The sequence below is a fragment of the Patiria miniata genome, unplaced genomic scaffold (assembly GCF_015706575.1).
Source record: "Patiria miniata isolate m_02_andy unplaced genomic scaffold, ASM1570657v1 HiC_scaffold_13, whole genome shotgun sequence".
Lineage (NCBI taxonomy): Eukaryota > Metazoa > Echinodermata > Asteroidea > Valvatida > Asterinidae > Patiria > Patiria miniata.
The window spans coordinates 16,263,669-16,284,631 of record NW_024037051.1 but is presented as its reverse complement, the minus strand read 5'-3'; the positions used below and the strand labels follow the sequence as shown (position 1 = coordinate 16,284,631).

Genomic DNA, 20,963 nt, shown 5'->3' with positions numbered 1-20,963 from the left:
ACAAAAAAGCCAAAGTTGTTTTGAAAGTCAGGTTACTGAGGTGGGAGAGAAAATGAAAATGTCACTGTCCTCACTTGATCCTCAGAAGTCCCGACATTTTTCCCAATTAGCCCACGGAAATTGACCCAAAATGATAGCTTTAATTCTGTCTCTCTATGGGCTCCGTGCACAAGTACCCCTTCAACGGCCAGAAAAGGAGAGTTGGGGGAGACCTAGACTGGTTCCTGGTCCATCCACTGCGTATTTCCAATGATGCAAAGTTATTGGGGGCAGGGATTAGTCTGGGAGACCCATCACATATTAATTCCGAATGTATTCGAGCGCCAACGACGCCTGATGCTTGCGTGCGAAGACACTATGTGCACTATCAGGATAAATAAGTCGCACGTACTTTGCGTGCGAACCAGTACAGTATGCACACGCTATGTCCCGTCCAAGGGGCTCTCAAAAGTGGTAAAAACGCGCCCTCTTTTGTTGGCGCACAGTGCCCATAGACCAATCTACATGTAGATACATGTACACTAGCCCTTCTATCACGAAGGCCCCCTTCAATGGCGAGAGCATTGTGCTAGCTATTGTTCAGATAATCTGCCACTGGGCAGTTGCTTTGTACAATAGCGTGCACAATGGTTTCTCCATTGAAGGGGGCTTCGTGCGTAGGTACAGAGATCTTGTGCCTGGATTTTATTCACAAAGTTTTGGCTCCGTTCCATCAAAATTCCATCAAAATTGCAGACGTGTCAGAAACCACGAACTCCCGGTATGAGGCATTTCTCAATATTGATTGATAAAGATTCCAAACCGCTGTACCGTAATTCAAGTCGCGTTATCAACTTCAACTATCGTTCTCAAGGCCATCTCTCTCTTCTGCAGGGAAAAATATTTCCAAGTAAAAAGATAAAACAACTCTTCGGTTTCCATTGTTACCCCCAAAAAATTCACCCAGGAGGTCTGTGGGACTGACTGGAAGAAAGCAAGCCGTAGAAGTAAGAACTCATAACAAAAACATTGTGTAAAAGAGATGCTGCAACTGGATAATGATTGTTACAATCAATTTTTTTCAGGGTTGAGGGGGGGGGTGGTTAGAGAATCAAAATTTCACATCATCAAAACAACTTGATGCCTTTTTTTTTTTTTTTCCCCGTCGTAAACACAGATTTCATTATTCATAACAACATTACAAAACTGCGCTAGTAGCAAGCTCTGCAACTGATTGTTGCAGAGCTTGTTATTCTTTCTTGGGGGAAGGGTGTCCACAAAACAGAAATTCATAATATTTGAGGAAAGAAATGCCTTGTTTTAAGATCTTGAACACAGATTTTTTGAAAAATGCATAACATATTTAAACAAATGTTACATTGTTTGGCCGAGTAAAAAAACAAATTAAAGTAGTTTCTTGTCCTGGTTTTTTGAAAAAATGAAGGAGGCAGGTGCTTTTTTTGGTTCTCTTCTTTTTGCCCAAGATGGCGGATTTTCCAAGATGGCGAACGGATTCTTCAATTTTCTTGACAATTTTGCTGATACAAAAGGAGCCATAACCCTTTCTACATTGTAACTACAAGTTTGTTGGAAACAAATAAAAAGATAATATTTTGACAAAATATACGTGCAATATATACCGGGTATTGCAAATGTATGATTTTGTTACTCGGCCTTATATTTTTGAGTTATGAATAACAAAACAATGAACATGCTAATACAACGACAATGTACAAGTACATTTGTTCACAAACATGTACCGGTGCATGTATGTAATTCACGATCCATGGAATGTTTTACATTTTGCAAAAGAACAAGTAAACACTTCTGGTGTCCTTCACGCATCAATCTACGTCTTTTTGCATTGCCAAGAAAAAACAAAAGACCCACTTAATGGGCAATTTGACTAGCGGGTCTATGTCGCACGTGCAAACACCTCGCAGCCAATTTGCAACGGTCCAACAACATTCTAGTTACCGTCAGAAATTGATTTTTGTGTGTTTTGACTTCTGCTGTTTTTACGGTCTGGCGCCTAAGAATCACATTGCCGCGGGGTCAGACAAAACAAGACGTGAACGCAAGCACAACAGCGCCGGGCGTACATGCCCGGTAAATGAAGGAACAAATAGTGCTGCAAATACTCAGGAGATTCGGGGAATGAAATGCCTAAAGAGGGGCCCTAGAATGTGATATTTACTTATGTTGTGGACCTAAGCTACTAAACGGTTTAAATACAAACAGATATCCAGTGATTTGTTTGAAGGGAGGGGGAGGGGGAAAACAGGAGAAACAGGCATATTTTGGGGCTAAACTGTTTTTCCAAAGGGAAAAGAATTGCCTAAGTCGAAGAAATTTCTCGGAACAAAAGAGATTGAGTACCATACAGAAAACAGGCACTTGTTATCCCAACTGAATATAACTTGTGTGACTTTAATTAAAGAGGTTGTGGAATGCTCAAAGACATTTCCGTCATTTTTCGGGTATATATGTAGCCTAAGGTGTGATGAAATAAAAACGACTATTGTGTCTGTCATGAAATGAGTACAAAAGGTACTTTTGAGAGCTGTTTTCAGGTCCTGTTTCGACCCGAACGTGCAATTCGTGTAAAAGTCGTCGTTGGGGGGCAGCGAACAGAACATAGTAAATCGTGACGTAATAAACAGGACTCACTTATACTACGCTGCACCTCTTTAAAATACAGTCAGAGAACACGATCAAAAAGTACTTCCTCATGAATAAGGTCTATAAGACGAAAGTGGCATTATCCTGACCCAGGCGCATTTGGTGGACAAGTTGTAAGACATCTGCACCGGCATGAAGGTTGTGCGTTTTAAGTCACAAACCAAACAATTGCGAGTGCACAGTAAGCTCTGGCCGTGTTGCAAGAAGTCTTGCATGAAAGTCTTGCAATGAAATCGATCAAAATGATCCCTGCCAGAGCTTAAAAATGTGACGCCCAAAAATGTGACGCTGATGGCACATATGGAACACCATACTTTTGGTCAATTTTCGGGACAGACAGACAGACAGACAGACCAAGTGACATGTAGAAGCTGCCAGAGCTTAACAAAAAAAATTTCAAAAACTAACTTACGTTTGCCTGTCCGCAGTACCAGGTATCCAGATGTGACGAGGATTCTGGTACGATCGATCGACGTGACCTGGTGTTGGTTGGTTGAAGGTACGATACCCTTGGCAAGCTCAATCCTCTGGAATGCTGCAAACTGGTCCGTCTTATATTGTTGTCAATTGCTGGCAAATCAAACAAAATCAAATAAAAACAGATGAATGAATAGATGAGTTTCAAGTTAGCATTGACATTGAGTGCATCTTTAATTTTTGTTTTTGTTTTTAAGGGACTGCGCCATTATCAAAATGCTTACTTGGATTAAAGATTGTACTGGTATACAAATAATGAATGTTTGTGAGTGCAATGGTAAGAATAATTTCATGAGGTGACAGATGAAATGTTCGCCTCGTGTGGAATGAAACATTTCATCTGTCACCGAATGAAATTGTTCTTTCCATTGCATGAACGTGAAACATTCATTATTTGTTTTATATAACACCTGAATAAATCCTCGTCATCTGATTGGTTGACTTTTAATAGCCAATTTATTCAAGTTAAAAATTGTTTACAAGTTTGACGAGTTCAGAGTTATCATATTCAATTTTTCTCAATTTAAAACTTTTCCATAAGTTTAGAACTCAAACAGTTCAATAAGTTCAGAACTTTTATTGCCAATTTAAACACCACAGCACCACCATCGGCAACATGTGCAGTGACAGTGCAATGGTACTTCTAATCACAGTGCAATAGTTCTTCCATTGCACTGTGCGCTGCGCGCCACGCGCATGCCGTGCATTGGTACGAATAATTCAATGACATGTGATCAACGATCCACCAATCAGATGACGGGGATTTATTCAGGTGTTGTATAATACTAAACATTCCGTGAAATGATTCCATCTGGACTGCTGAAATTTAGTACAAATCACGAAATGTAGGTGATTTCCAATGGTCAGTCAATTGACTAATTTTTGGAATTTAAGAATGCTATCATGGCTATAGGTAAACTTGTGTTTCGTGATCAAAAGGTTGTGCATGGTTTTTCACTGTTTGCTCAAAAAGTGTATTACATTTTGTGTATATATTCACCGAGCTGAAACTTCAGCAGGTTAGGTTTTGAACAGTCTTCTTTGGATTTTCAGTGACGTTTTTACAAGAAACAAACAAAATGCATGAAAAGCAAATGGGCAATTCCACGGTTACTCACGTTACATTTTTGATGTACTTTTGAGTTTCCTTGGGCTGTAATTACCTTACGGAAAGTTTTTAATAACTGTTACCCCCATGGTAGATAGAGTAGACCTAGACCTACCTAAGCACCAAAGATGACATCCAGAAAAATGTGTTATGTATGATAAACAAGACGCACAAAATCGGTTACTCACGTTACATTTTCGTAACATGAGTAACCGTGGAATTGCCCAAATGATCCTATATGCCTTGTAATCTACATGTAAGTGTTATTTTTGCTGGTCCCAGAGGGCCAGCCTAGTAAGCTGGTGAAAAGAGCCGGGCAGTGCTATCGTATAGGACTACCTCATTACACCAATGAATGGGCTCAATCCGGCCCATTATGTAGACCAGATGCACAAACGGACTTCCAGTGAATAGCCATTCTGAATTAATTGAACGGAATTTTTTGCACTCTGGGACCAGTTTGTCTAGCCTTTCCTGGTCTAGTTTAGATTGTCACATTTGAGTTGGTTATGGCTATGCTGACTTCCTGTTTTTATTATCTTCAAGCAAACTTGAATCCTAGATCCTGATTTGTCGATCCATGGCAACAAAACATGCTACATTATCATATGGAGTGCCGAAGTGAATACGTCACGTGCACAAAATGAGTGTGAAAGACATTAGCGCGTGATTCAGACCGCGAACCAACACGCGCGCGTACTCCATTCGTTTGCACTACACCTTCCTATTATTATTCCGTGTCTCACCAAGGGCGGATCCAGAACACAATTTTTTGGGGGGGCCAAAAAAAAATTGGACCCCCAAAAAAGTGGGCCAAAAAAATTACGACGTGGGTTTCGGGGCCCGCTTAAGGGCCCCGAAATTTTTTTGGATTCTAGATGCTCTGTGGTGCGATCTGAGGCAATTTCTGACCACTTTATCCAATGTTTTTTTGAGGAAAAGATGGTGGTGTACTCATTGCCTGCCTTTATTGCGATGTCACATAAAAAAAATTAAAAAAATTTGTCTCGTTTTGGGTGGGGGGGGGGCATGGCCCCCTTTGGCCCCCCCCCCCCCTGGATCCGCCCTTGTGTCTCACTCGCATTCGTGGGATAACTAATAACATCTTACCTTCAATTATTTTGTATTCATTGTCGGGAAGGGAACTTCTCCTGCCATCAGCACGCGACACCAGCTGCTTGGATTTAACACGGACATCCCCTGCAAACCAGAAAGAAAAAAACACACACAGATTTCCTTGTTAGCTACAATATCACCGGAAACTGTTGCTATAGCAATGGCAAAATACTGTTAACCCTATAGAGGCATCCAAGTAATTGGTGTCTCGCTCCATCAAAAAATAAAAAATGTCCTTGCCGAAGCTGTTTTGAGAAATATCTTGGACTCCGCGAATCTCTGGAAAATTGTACAGCACAAAATCGAACTGAGCTCAATCAATGCTGTTCAGACAAACATGACAAAGATCGTTATGAAAAAGTGTTCGATGTCTCACTGCTAACATCAAATTCTCTGTCTTGTCATATTAAAAAAAACTTGGAACAGCAAACTAAAAAAAAGGGAGACTAGCGTTCACTCACAAGAAGAAAGATATACAGAGATTGTATCATGACCTGCGGCAGAATTCCTGGAAAAGACTTGGCCAATTTCTTGGCTTCCCTGGCCAAAATCGATCGCGATTGATTTCAAGGAATTCCGACGTGCATACGCAGGGAAACATTGAACAGTTTCAGAAGGTAGCACGCAAAGTACCTAGAGGCGTATGAATATTTAAAACCCTCTCAATCCGAATTAAAGTGATGACATGTTTCGTTTTCACCCATTAGTTTTTTTTGGGTTTTTTTTTTGTAGATACAATATTCACAGCTTTGCTTTTTAACACAATGCAGGTACCACTTTCAGAATCATGATTGGTCTGTGTACATGTTAAACAACCTTCACACATTTCTTCATGTCCTTCGCACGTTTCGTAATTAAGAAATAATCCAACCAACATGGACTTCTGCATATAATTTAATATTTTAACAAGTTCAGTACATGTACATGTACATGTACATGTAGCTCTCCTTGCAAATGTGTTAAAGCACACATGTCCATGCATGTATTTCACACGCACATGTATGGGGGTGTTTCTTTTCTCAGACTGAAACTCACAACGTATTATAAGTCTGAACAGAATGAATTAAATATAAATTTTAAACAAGATGTTGTCAAGTCAATATTTAAGCTGTAATACCGTATCTACTCTTTAAAGGGAAGATACAACATTTGCAAACATCAAAAAATGAAATGATCAAATTATCACAAAATACCTTACTGAATTGTTAGGGACTGACAGTCTAAAGCATCCTGTAAAATCGTGGCTCCTGGTGGGCTGACATTTTCAAGAAAAACTGTATTTTTCCAACGTTGGTCGGCCGACCAGCGTTGGAGAAAACTGGCTTTTTTCAAAAACTGTTCATAATTTTTCATATTTAGTTATTCTGACTTTTCTTTGCATTGATCACACACCTGTGAAGGGGTACAAGCCTGCTAGACTGATTCTCTGACCTTACAATTCCCTAAAGTGTATTAATTGCTTCGTTTCATCTTAAGTGGGGTCAGGGAACCAGACTACAAGAACATGATAGGTTTTCTTGGTTTTTCCAGCATCAACAAGCCCAAAACATGAAACAAGTCAGTTTAACAATATTTTACATAACATACTAATCCTCCAAATCCATTTATTTCTGAAAATCGCAGCAAAAGCAAATGTTGTACATTCCCTTTAAAGGTAATATACTGGTACATTTGTTTTTGCGTGAACTACATGTAAACTATGTCGGGCAACAAATAATTTGAAATTTTTGTAAAAGTGTTTAGTCCATAACTACATTGTAACCTTGTGTAGATTTGTTGTTCAATGTCTCATGCTGTATGTAAGTGAATAACTTTTGTTTTGCTTAAAAAACAGCTATTTTAGCCACAAAAAAAATAAGTTGGTCTCTGGTCAGCGCGCGCATCTATTTTAATCATGCGCGTCAATCTTTTTTTTCCCCAAAATGTTCCGCGGTGGCTCCAACAGCGCCCTCTATTGCCGCACCTCCTCATTTTCTTTCACCAAAGAGCACCAAGGAATGGGAAATTGCACCAAGGCAAATGATCGAGAGCACCAAGGCAAATTATGGAGGACACCAATGTACATGAGGACACCAAAAAAGCAAAATAGTACCCCACCTTGTCTGTACAATCCAAGCTTGAAGGGAAAAAAAAAAAAACCAAAAAAAAAAATTTGTTTTTTGCCTTAATGAATTTTTTTTTTTTTTTCAGAATAAAACTCGAAAATAGTATGGAGAGTACATCTTTAAACGAGCATCTGCATAAAGCAAACAAGTCGGCCCTTCTCAACTCACTTTTGAAATCTATTCTATATTATTACGGGAGGGGCAGACGAAGCATACGCAAACATACAATGTATGACTGTGTGCATTAAGGAACACCTGCGCGACAGAGTACGACAGGAACTAACACTTTCCTTGTTTGGATTGGACCAGGAAAAAGTGACAGCTGCAGCCTGCAAATTATGAAAATCATCTGCAAATTTATATTAAAAAAAAAATTCATCAAAATTATATGTATTTGGAATGAACATGTACATTTTCTGATACAATATTCATAAAACTCTATGAATTCATTAGTATTCATGTTTTGAAAGATATTGTGGAGACCCGGGCATGATACGGAACAAAAGATTGTTAAGGTCTCCACAAGGCAATTTCTAAAGGTGAATATCGGTGGGTCTCCACAAGGATTTCACAAAATAGATACTGTATATTGATTTACTCAAAAACTAAGAATTTTTAAGGTATAGGCCTACTTATCTGTTGCAAATTAAAGTAATGTATTTTATGTAAGGAATATCTGGTCAGAATTTCAAACCAGGAAAGTAATTCTGGTTAAAATAGGAGCATTTTGAAAATAGCTTTCGACTCTCTCAGGATTTTGTACACGAGAACAAAGCGATGTCTCGCTGATACAAATTTGAGTATGGGTGTATACACATAGAGTTTGTATGGTACAGTGCCTAAAACAGGCACTCATAGAAACTGCACTGCAATTCTAATTCTTCCATATAAACTTTTGAACTGAAAAGGAAAAAATAAAGAGTGATATTATAATAGCTTCTCATTTAGGATTTGAAAATATCTACGAATCTGAAAAAAATACAGAAATATCCAACCTCTAATATGTACCGGTACATGTACCATTTGATGTACCTGCAGTACCGATACATTGTACACATGTACATGTACAATTGTAACTATTTTAAAACCAAAATCTACATGAAACTTGGTATGAATATAGTTCTCAATTTTTTCCTCTTTTTTTTGGCACACTGCCACTTTAAATGACACAAAATATATGTAGGAAGTGCTTGATTCTAATTACTACTCTATTAGGAGGTTTGACAACCCGTGGACATGCAAAACCACCAATTGGACTCCAAGAAACCAAACCAGGAAAAGAGGGAGACAAAACAGAAGATGGAGGGATGAACTAAGAACACATAGTGGCACTGCATGGCAACAGACAGCTCAAGATAGAGTGAGATGGACAATTGGTGAAGAGGCTTTTCTCCTGCAGTGGAGCGAAATAGGCTAGACAGACAGACAGACAGACATGTATACGGACGTTCCAGCCAGACGGAATTGTGGGGTGATAGCATTGTGTTCCCATTATCCCTTTTTCTAAAGATTCTCTTCTGGGGTGATGTTTTTCTGTTGTGAAAATAGTGGGGTGATGTGTCCTGAAAGGAACATCACCCCACAAGGGTGGTATGATCAGAACGGACACACCGACCGACAGACAGACAGACAGACAGACAGAATTATTACAAATCTAAAATGCCGATGTAGAATTCTGAGGAAAACGTGATTATAGGAATCCCTTGTACGGGTTCATGCAGCTTGAAAAATCCACCTGACACATGTACATACAGCGTTCCCTCTTTTTGACGATTCTCTACCCTACAGGTATGTCTACGTGTAAAAAGCAGAGCGGAGAATCAATTCGGATCCGCACAAATAAGGACAGTGCCTGTGTTGCCATGGAAACATCCCCAGTGAAATAACAGGAAACGGCGGAGCGGGCAAAACGGGGCAAATGAAGCAATTAAAGCGGGCGCGTTCGACGATGGATTCTATTCGGAAATTCTATTCCGATCAAAAGGGTTGGTTGCGTAGTCCTGTATCTGTCCGTCGGACTGCCGAATGGAGACAACTTCGGGTACTGCGTCCATGACCAGGGGATGTAATATAAAACTCAGTGTGCATACATATAAATGGACGTTTTAGAATTTCTAAGGAAAAAAAACACGCTGCACAAAAAGGCTCGTACACGTACCGGCACACCATGTGCATGTACATGTACATGTACAAATTTATAAGTGGGTTATTCCCGACTATAAAAGGGATACAAATGTGTGACATGGAAAACTTTGGGAAAGGTACCAGTATCATGTTGTTTGTCCTCTTTTCCCCATGTACATTCCCACCCCGTTGTTGAGGATTGTGCTCACCAAGAATTTAAGACTTTCCAGGCAGATTTTACAAAATATGTACCGGGTATTCTCAGAATGTTACGTATAACATCAATGCAAAAAAGTCTGTTAATGTTGATAGCAAGTTGTAATGAAAATAAACTGCAAAATACTGTGCCTTTTCATTCTTATCCCTAAAGCATTTTTAACTGTAAAAACCAAGATAATCTACTGTGTATTTAAGATGTCACAGGGTATTATGTTCAGAATGTACGAGTGTAAATGGACAGAAATTTGTCACAAAGTTTCTGTCCACGTTACGAACATTACATGTATTAAGTATCTTAAAGACCAAGAAAATTGTGTTTATTTTGGCTGTAATAGCAATCCTACATGTACATGTAAAAGGGTTATGAATATATACATGTACATGTAGATGAGATGACATTTGGGTAAATTCATGTAACGGTAACTGTACAAAATTAACGTCCTCACAATTTATAGTGAAAATGCTGTCCATGTTTAAATACAGTCGGTATACTTCCGTAATGATTTACAATGATCCCTGTAATTTATGAAGAACACAGACAGTCCTCTACATTTTTTGTATGCATGATCTCTGAGGCCGCACAAATGAACAGGGAAAAATTGAACAAAGTGTCTTGCTTTGTTTCCATGGTTTTACCTTCCATGTCTCACTCTTAAACCCCAAATTTGCTGTCACTTGTAGGCCATTATAGTGTACCTGTAGAAAGACCTAAGGTTGCAGACCAGTAAATCGGTCCGAAATTGCCTACGCCGGCCAAATCACGATTTGCATGCCCTCAAAATCTTCAGTATTTGAGCATGCTGTGGGCCATGAACTTGAGGGTTTGTACAAAATATGGGTGGAAGCCGTGCACAGGGCTGTGAACTTGTAGCTCCATTCAATTTGGATGAAATTGGGGCCCTTAAAGCGCTCTATTTTGCAATGGAGTGTAGGCATCGTTTTTCAAATGGCGATGGGCTTCAGGACTATTTTCAGGGGTGATCATCTTCGGATGGAAATTTCTCCTAAAAGTCATCAGTTGACCCCCCGAAAATTGAAAAGAAAATGAAAGATGATGAAATAAGCTTTAATTTGATGTGTGTCTCGAACACCTTGGAGAGTTGTGAGTATTTTTCCCGAATTTCTAAAGTGGAAGCATTTACCATTGGGGTCTATGGAAGTTTATTTATTGGTCTGTAACCCTAAGTAAATGTACACAGTCTCACCATAGTCTCACCAAATACTTGATCCATTTTATGTGCAGTACATGGTTTAATAGGATAATGTCTAATCAATTGTAATGTTTATTTAGTTTCTGTGGGCCAGTGTGTACAGTTTAACTGTTAACAGTTCGGACCAGCCCTCTAAAAGGATAACAAGAGTATGATTTGCTCTTCTCATTTGTAGCTATTGGCGACCAGCAGTGGAGTGAATAGGGTGTCAATGTTGACAGAGTGGCCAAGTTGATAATCTGAATCAATACAGGGGGGTTTGGGTATGGGCTGGCCTGACACTTCATCAGTTATTTCCCATGGGATTAGTTTCAGGATGGGGCTGCTGTGTGATATGCTTTTAAAAATTTATTGAAGAATGAACAAGAAGTTGTTGACAATCTTATACAATATTTTGACTGGACAATGATCTTGTATTCAAAAAAGAAGAAGCCATTTTAACAAAGGTATACTGGCAGCCTGTACCGTACATGTACAAACAAAAAATGTTGCAGCTCATGTTACACAATCTAACACTACAAAAATGTTTTAGGCAAATGTGAATCTTTTTTTTATGATTCGAGGAGCATATTTGTGAAGCATTCTGGCAAAAATGAGACAGAACTGGGCAGAGATCAAAATGAGAGTTTGAGGTTACTATGAAAGAGAATATAATTTCCTTTTACAATACTGTTTGTTGCACTTCAATCGAACATTCCGTTGACAAGTTACGACTCTTTAAAGTGCGCATTTATCGACATGTCCAAAAGTAAAACACCGAGAAAACGGCCTTAAAGTTTCAAGTTCTGAATTCATTCGCGACAAATGACAGATGCCAATTGCTTTTCCTTACAAACAATTTCATTCCACAATTTTTATATTATTTCTTTGAAATATATGTGTAGTACATATCAGAGATTATATCAAAAACTTGAAAATCCAAAGAAAAAAAACCACTTCAGATTTTTAGCAATTTTCTCTACTACGGCCTGTGCCCAGTTCTGTCGCATTTTGCCAGTGCGCCTCACATTTAGGGTCTCTTGTTGAGACTTTAAATAAAAATTTTAAAAACATTGGTGTATTTTCATTCATTCTTTCCATGTTGAAAGTTAGAAGTTTATAAGTTCCTCATTATTTTATCACCTAACAGACCACATGTATTGTTTACACACCTTTACTGATTTGTGTATTTAAAAGCAACACTGTTCCTTTTTCCTCTTTTGTTTTCACTTATTTATCAGTATTACAGACGGAGAGCTAGACAGTGTTTTGACGATAACATCCCCAGCAAACATTCGAAATATTTCTTGTTTCCAAATGTTACACACATGAACGTGTAATGTGTCGCATTCTTGCCATGGCATCCGAGCCACCACCATCGCGCACCGGTCGCGTGAATGCGGACCACATGTGCCTACACAAATGAAAAGAAAGTCTAGCAATGTCCAATTGGCCGGCGCGTTACAAGCTTCGTTAAACCAATCACTGACAGCAGCTCCCGAGCAATTACACGATATTGAACACGACGCGGTCGGCGTGCCAAAGGCTTTATACCCGGCAAGAAAAAAAAAATAAATTGTCTATCCAAACGAACTTGAGAACCTTGGGCACGAGAACGTGAGACACCGGCAAATATTCTCCAAGAATTCCTGGAAGGTTTTTTTTTTTATTTTTTATTGGTGGGTTGAGCGGGACTTCTAAGCATGGTCCTGTTTTGATCTGACGAGAGTGGTAGGGGGTGGGGATTTCTGTTTGGGGTAGGGGTAGGGGTAGGGGGTCACTCAGGAGGGGTAAGGGTGGGGTAAGGGTGGGGTAAGGGGGTAGGGATAGCGGTAGGGGGTAGGGATAGGGGTAGGGGATAGGGCTTGGGACAACATTACAATTACATACAAGTAGTAGAATGTTTCACAAAATTATCGTAGATGTCCAATATTTTTTTCAATTGAATACAGGATGCTACCGGTATACATTTTGTAAACTGCCATACTGGTATACGGTATGTGCATATTTTAATTGGCCTTTCCATTTTCCCCCCGTTATTTTACATGTTAAGACAACTACTGGAGAACATTACATGTACCGGTACATGCATGTACTGCTGAATCAAAAATATTGTCTATGAAAATGCATAGTTGTTTTTTCAATAAAAACATTGTTACTTCAAAGTTATATAGGACAGAAGATTGAAAGTGATAATAAATTAAAATAGAAAGGTTCAACTAATACGTACATGCATCACAGATTCTCTGTAATTCTCAAAATACACTGCTGTAACATTGTGCACATATCCACAAACGCACAAAGGCGGTTCACAATTGATTGATATCCTGGTTGATTCTAGCATACTGGAATTCACCAAACAAACTTAGATGCCATTTCTGAGGTGGCACGATGCTCTCACGCATGCCGCATGTGTTCTTAGAGACGAGGCAAACGCGCATCTTGGTTACCCAATCGGTCTAAGGAGTCCGGAGTGCATGTGTACTACAAGTGTGCAACTCATGCGAGCCTGGTGTCACCGCGGAAGAACTAAACCGGTCACTTATCAGTAGCAAAATTTCTGAGGCTGTTTGGTGTACACATGCATAAATTCGCAAATCAAAAGTTCAAGTTAACCAATGATAACTGGCAGTGCAAAGTTCATGTACCGGTAACACATGAATTATCCTAGAAACACTGACCCTGAGTTTATTAATAAATACGTACTTGGCTTTGTTTTCATTAAGGATTTCACCGGCATTCAATTATTGAAAACGTTTTCCCCATGAATCCTATGCCTTTACATAGGTAACGTCCTAAATGTATTTTAAGGTGTTGTCTTCATTCATAAATACCTTAGACGGTTGACTCATTCCTATTGGTCAAGAGCCCGTCATGTGGCCGGTTTTAACCGGTTGATAAAGCCATGGCAGGGTGGTCTTAAACACTTTTCCAGCGTCACATGAAATTTTGACTACTGTGAAGCCCAGTGCCTTTTACCGTTTTATTGGTTGAACGTTCACAATCCTCACATACCGGTAGGCATGCGCAGTACTACCACTTTGAGTCAGTATTTTATAGTCCTAAATTTACACTACACCGGTACATCTGCGTTGTGCGCCACATTACGCAGTACGCGCGAAGCGCGCGCCAATCTCCATAAATAAGGAGTTGTTTACCAGAGTGCCTTACCATTGTACAGCTAGAGGGGTGTATTATTGATTAAAATTGAGTAATTTTTTACTTTTGGACTGAAGAGTTTGTTTTTTTTTACCGCTCGGGTACATGTAATTATCAGCATCAAGACTCCAACCGGTCTTAAAAAGAGTGTTTAATACCTCCCAAGCATACATTTATTCCCTTGTAAAAAGTCAAAAGTAATTACCGGTACATGTATACACAATGTATGTTTGCAGCAGTTTTTCATGTTGTCCTGGCCAAAAGCCATGAAGAAGAAAAAGCATCAGGGATTTTTGCAAAGTTGCATCACTGTTCAAAAAGACACAAATTTCAGACAAAAGAGGTGACTTACCAAACACTTTCATACCTGCGACAAGCTGTCCCGTCGGAACACACACGCACAACATTAGCGTAGAGGAAAAATGGTAAAGTTTTACGGGTTCACTGTATCCAATTCATTCAGCAACAAGCGGGTTTTTTTTGGTGTCAACGAAGAGTCGACCTTTCCTATTGTGCACAGACACACACAATTCAGAAAAACCTGCCAAGAGATTGTCCCGTGTCTATGGAAAATCCAACGCTTTGCAACTCCCATAGAATCTGTGTTGCACAACTGCTCTAACAATGTCCATAGACTGTGCACAGTGCCTGCAACTACGCATGTACACTGCAATGTAAATTTAAGTACACGTACATTCGTACCCTGCACAGTGTGTAATTTCTATGGGTCTAAACGTGTACTCTTGATATATTTCTTCCACCTATTAGGGGAAAAGCGTGTTTCTCCAAGATGTGGAAAAATCAATGCTGTGCTGTCATTTCCGCATGCTCATTTTTCCAAGAAACCGTAGCAGAAACGGCAAACAGTCATGACCAGCACGTAGACGAGCGCATCGGCTTAGAAGTAATTACACCTGCTCCTCAGAATTCTTTGCCTGTGTTGGCTAAAAACCATCAGCGTGTTCCCCAGTTGATGCGATCGTTAGAATACTCCTCTGGAGATAAATACAAGTCGTTATAATCTTTTGTTTCAGAGTATCGGTGTGACGAAGTTCAGGTTGATAATGTCCGGAGCGGAATAGTTGGCACAACTCTGAAATGGTTTGGCATTTAGTGTTGTCTTTTCCCGAAAGAGAATGTTGATTACGAACGGGAGTGGGCGGACTCTCGGGGTGCGTATGCCGCTGAGAGAGATCTCATTCACTGCTCACCGATGAAAGCCTTGTAAAAGGTCGAGTCCACAGAATTGCATCTGCACAGTATGACATCACAGCCTGAACAGAACAAGTCCAATCTGATACCATCTGACACACTGAACCATAGATCCCAAACCGATTTCTCACTAAACCCCTGCCGTTGCCGGAAACCAGTGCGACGTCAGTCATGCATTGAGAAGTCACTTTCCATCCATTATAGAAAGAAAAAAAAGGGCCCGCCTTTTTAAAACGTGTCGCGGATGATCGCACCTGTGGCCTACTTTTTTATCGCTGTTGATCACGGCTGCTCCCTTACCTTGCCCACAGGTGTAGCACGACCGGATTCATTGTGTTGTCAGCGATCACCTATCTTTGTCATTTTGCGATACAGTTATCACGGTTTGTGCCATTCACATGTAGAATCTAAGGAACTGAGACTGCAGCGATATTGGCAAACCTTTAGCAAACACTTGATGGTCGACTGAGAGTCTGTAAAGTGCGAATCTGTTGGCACAGAAGTACAATTACGTGCATGGTTCCACGCCACTTTTGTGTAAAATGCCAAGTTGTTGCGCTCAACTGATCCGTCCAGTATTCTTGATTACGTCAGCGGTGATATCCAATCGCAGCGGCCATTGTTGCCAGTGTGCGTGCAAGCCTTTGTGAGTTGTAACGCGATTCCGGGGTAAACGATCGCAACTTGATGGAGGCCGCAGCCCTTCAGATATGTGCTGTCCCTTCTCAAAAAGAAAAGTCTGCATTCAGATGCCTCTGATGCAACGGATACCCGTACACTTTCTCGGGAATTTGTCCTGTAAACACGTCACTTGCTCGAATGGGGTTTGAAGCACTGGATACTTTGTTTTCGCTAGCACGCTTACATGTCGTGACACACGTCTACTTCAGACTGTCCCATTGTCACCGCCACAAGCTAACTTATTGCAAAACCGCACTCGGCAATACCCTCCTAAACAGACTTGAACCTTTGTCCAGTCCAACAACGATTAAGTCAATATGTTTATTGCGAAACTATGCAGATTTTGGTAATTGGTTGACAATGGCGCGACCTCACAGTCTTTCCCAGTGATGACGCCATACGGTGTTTCCCATCCAGCGCGTGGGCAGGAGGCAGATATATAGCACAGGCGCAAACTCATATTGATCTGCGCCCCGCCGTGTTTTTCTAACCCAAATATCAACGGTTACAAGTTTCTGACGGGTTTCGAGAACTGCGCTTGAAGCGCCAGCGTGTTCGTCACTACAAGCCAAACAAACGGGAACAGTGGAAATTGTATTGTCAGACAGACATGAAAAATGAATACATGCGGGAAAGGACCTCCCATTCCAATAGGAAGCAGAAAATGAGGGGGGGGGGGCCAGGAATTTGTAAACAAAATCATTAAAAAGCTTGAACAAATATACATGTATTATTTAATGCATCCACTTTCAGAAATGTCTGTCTGTTCCCTTGGTTTTTTTTTTCATTATTTAGTAGAGGAATCTTCCCAAATCCTCCAAAATCCATTACTGTGTACATGTAGAAAACCAATGGCACATGCTTTGTACTTGAAACTTTCAAGGTGCATCGAGCCACATTCCAAACTTTACACGACCTCATAAAGTGTTTTTCAATTTTTTAATAGCTAAGAGGCCATTCAGAATAGTCAATATTTAAAAATTTTCGATCTAATTAGCCCCATGTTTTTTTAATATTGATACATCTGTCGGACCAAAAAGGAAAATACAACAATTTGTTCAGGATCCAATTTGTGAAATTGACTCCAGTAACCGACACCGCCAATTGATGTCATAATGTCGTCAATGTGCTATCAATTCACCAAGTAAAACATACAAATTATTAAATTCAGGCTTTTTCCAATTCATTTCTGTGGTTGGCATAAGAAATTAATCGGCAAAGGGGATGGGTGCAAGTGAGCATGACGGACTCGAACGTACACAAAACCGATACCGTTATGCAAATTTGCTTCTAATGTTACATATCAATATGAGTCATTCGATACATTTTGGGTCCAAAGTGTGACATTTTCCTGTCAATGTTACCTCGACATGTACTTTGTAATTTGCCATTCAAGTACATGTATCATTAAAAAAAAATGATTTCAAATGATTTTCTCGTTTAATAATAATAAATAGCACTTATACAGCGCACAGTATCTGACAAAATGCCATTCAAAGGCGCTTTTTTGTTGGGTAGGTATAGTATTTGCTATTCATAATCACTCTTGGAGGACGACTGCAGTGTGCATCAAAACTACATGTATAACATCACATGTCAGACGTAACAAGGACAGGAAAAAAAGTGGACCCCGAATTTATAGAATGACCCACGTAAATTGTGACCTGTTCTGTCAAAAGCAGACGCTTCTGGGCTGAGGTTGAAATTAAGATAGGGCCAAAAAAAACGCTGTGGGGGTGATTTTTTTCGATTTTCAAATGTTTGCATATTTGTAATCCTAAACATGTCTAAAATATATTATAAAAGTTTGAAACCCTAATTTGAACTCTAAATATAGTATTTTTGATGATTTGTAAAGGTATATCAGTTTTAAAAATTACTGTTTTGTGACGTTCGTGGCCATTTTCTCCGTTTTTTACTTTTCAACACAATGAACTTCAAAATAGCATAACTCTGCCCAGGAATGACCGGTTTCGAAAATTGAATCACCTATTAAAAGGAAAAAGAACATATTTTAACAATATGCAAAAATCTCATTTTTGACATGATGCCCAGAAAAGTCTGATTTTGACAGAACAGGTCACAATTATGCATGGTATGGCGCGCGCACCTTAACATACGGTACGCTATGACATCCTCACATAAAGATGAAGTATGCTGCATTTATTGAACTAAGTACAATTCTAAACACTTACCGAGCATCCGAACATAGATAGCCGCTTTGTCCGTCCGATCAAACGATATGCCTCCCCTCCTCTGTAAAAACAAAAACAAAACACAAAAAAGAGAAATAAATCTTTTGAATTGTCACAATTAAACCGTGAAATCTGAGAAGCACATGACTCTCAAGTGTAGTGGACAGTTTCCATTATTGAAATCCAAGCTGAAAATATATGCCCAAGTTTCCACCTTTACTTTAAAAGTTGAAAAATTCAATACAAGTACATGCACATCCAGCGGACCTCAACATAACATTATTTCTTACCCTACTTAATCCAAAGGGATCGAACTATTCTAGAATTTTGGAGGATTGAGGATGAATGGTGTTTGAAGAAGAGGAGGATGATTGAGGATGAATCCATTTTTTTAAGGGAAGAAGTGTCTGATGATTTTGAAGGATTAAGGCGTTGGGTATCCTTCACTTGAACATAAGTGCAACATTTTGGAGGATTGACGATGGTTCCTATAGGGGTTAGGGTTAAGCAGAGTAGTCCTGGGAAACAATTACATGTAGGAGGTATCCGCTCCGTTCACAAGTACCCCCTCACCGGCAAAGGAAGTACAGTTGGGGGTGCGCGGCCACTGCGTGTACATGTACAAATCCCCTGGTGTACGCGCGTCACACACAAGGAACGGTGCGTGTCAACCAGCTAAATGTACATGTACCGCCCATGGGACGTCGTTGCTAGGTAAAAGGGCGCCCTCTTTTGGTAGCGCACGGAGCTCATAGAATTAGGCATGTACACATTTTCATAAGCAAAAACAGCACAGCAATAACATCTGAAGTTCATCACAGTGTACTGCCATTAAAATTAAATATTTTCCCAGTGAAACTAAAACTTCTTTAGCACTTGTCAAATTATTTCAAGTGTCCATCGGGCAGCTTGAATAACTTAAGGTCACCGATCCATACTCCACTGTCGGATCCATTTTGAAGTGGTTGACACTAAATACGCCAAATGCATTTCCCATTTACAATGCAAGCACTTCTCATTGATTAATCAATTCTGTCCCCAACGATATCGTCGTGTCTTACGTAGCCTCTCGACTGTCGCCTTTCGTTCTGTTGAGAATTGAGTCAGTTTCAGGGACGCTGGCTTTATCAAAACTGCCACAAAGTTGGTCGGCGATCACAATCAGACTTTCCCAATGACAAAGGGAAACCGAAGGTCACTCAAATCCTGGCTTTAATGATGTTGTTAAGCTTGATAAATCCTTCCGAAGGGCTAAGTAATTACGATAAATGTACATTTTATACCATCATGTCTCCATTTGGAATGATTTCGGAGTTCAGAAAGTTACGGATTATAAGCAAGTGCTTGGGACTGCAGACACAGCTTCCGAAGTATGAATTTGAGACACAGGATCCTCAAAATGTCACCATGTTTCGGATCCTTTAGAATTTTAAGGTTATAACGCCGGGAAACTGACTTTGTGAATCCTCACTCTCTGGCTGGCAAATTCAACAAAGCCATCCCAGCAGTCAAACTAAATCAAGTGACTGTTTTTAACAGTTATGAGAGCCCCCTGCTCATAGCATAAAGCATGATTGACTTGCAATGAATGTTTATGTATAAAACTTGATGCATCTTTGCTTGACATTGTACTTACAAGTACTGTACCAGTTACTTGCTTTTGTCTGTTGATGGAATTTGACTAGTCACAGTGTTTACAAGAAATACGATCTGACTGTTAAAGGCTAACGGTAGCTTGTGTAAAAACGCATGGCAGGGCAAAACGGATTGGTGTTGTGATTGTCTGTGACTGCTCTGACAGCAGGAGGGACAAATTTATGTGTTTGAACATAGAATTAGAAAGTGTGGATAATCTTCACATTTTTTTTTTTTTTCCCTTAGGCATCAACTAAGTTTTTTTTTTCAGTGCATGTCAAGAACATGAAACTTACAAGGACAAGATACAACATACAATGTATCACTATTGTACATAAATCACACCACACATCTAATACTAGGCTTGGACTACATTGTCTCATTGTACTTTGATGACATTAAATGTTCCACTCAGAAAAGGACTTGATACCGAAAACCGTGATATTTTGGCAACGGTAAACCGTGGACTCTCAAACTCCAATATACCGCTGCAAAAGTATACATGTACAAATGTAGGCCTACTACTATGATCCGGTACATGCAACTCATTTTAATATAAATATGCAGGTCAGGTCATTCATGTACTTAAGTGTGAACTCGATAATATCGAGCTGGCTCTAAATGAACATCACGAGGCAGTATATGGCCTAAATACAACAAGGGCTGAGAATGTTTTGCATCTAGCGTCTATGTGCAGTCAGTCTGTGAACATCATCGATGATTCCAATCACGTTTGAGTGTATCGGGGACCCCTATTCCAAAAAGAACATGATCACGGCCGCGCCGGTGCACGCTGCTAGAATAAAAACTCGAATGTTGGAGCTCCGGAGGGGAAAGCTGGTATGAGATTACAACTGCAGCTACTTGGATGGCAATCAATGCGCCACAGGTACCGCAATCAATGCCAGGTAATAACCAGAGACAACGGCCGGGCGGAAAGTGGGGCTTCACGAAGTGAATATTAAGCAATCGTTTGAGGGCAATAATTGGCTTTGCCTTAAAATGAAAGCTAACACCGTAGGGTGGTACATAGATAGGAAGGTGTAGGGTTGAAAAAAGGTTGACGTTACAAGACAAGACC

General features: G+C 39.9%; 1 protein-coding gene across 2 annotated transcripts in view; it reads right to left on the bottom strand.

Moving 5' to 3' along the window:
- The window catches only part of LOC119721400 (calcium/calmodulin-dependent 3',5'-cyclic nucleotide phosphodiesterase 1C-like), a 29,780-nt gene extending 11,476 nt beyond the window's left edge, over positions 1 to 18,304 (bottom strand). For both annotated transcript variants that reach the window (XM_038191471.1, XM_038191472.1), the window contains exons 1-3: positions 18,248 to 18,304; positions 5,357 to 5,446; positions 3,074 to 3,231 (exon numbers count right to left, since the gene is read on the bottom strand). In XM_038191471.1, the coding sequence (XP_038047399.1) occupies positions 3,074 to 3,231; positions 5,357 to 5,446; positions 18,248 to 18,254 (255 nt within the window). In that variant the 5' untranslated portion in view covers positions 18,255 to 18,304. The remainder of the gene's footprint in view (positions 1 to 3,073; positions 3,232 to 5,356; positions 5,447 to 18,247) is intronic.
- Positions 18,305 to 20,963: the final 2,659 nt, after the last annotated feature.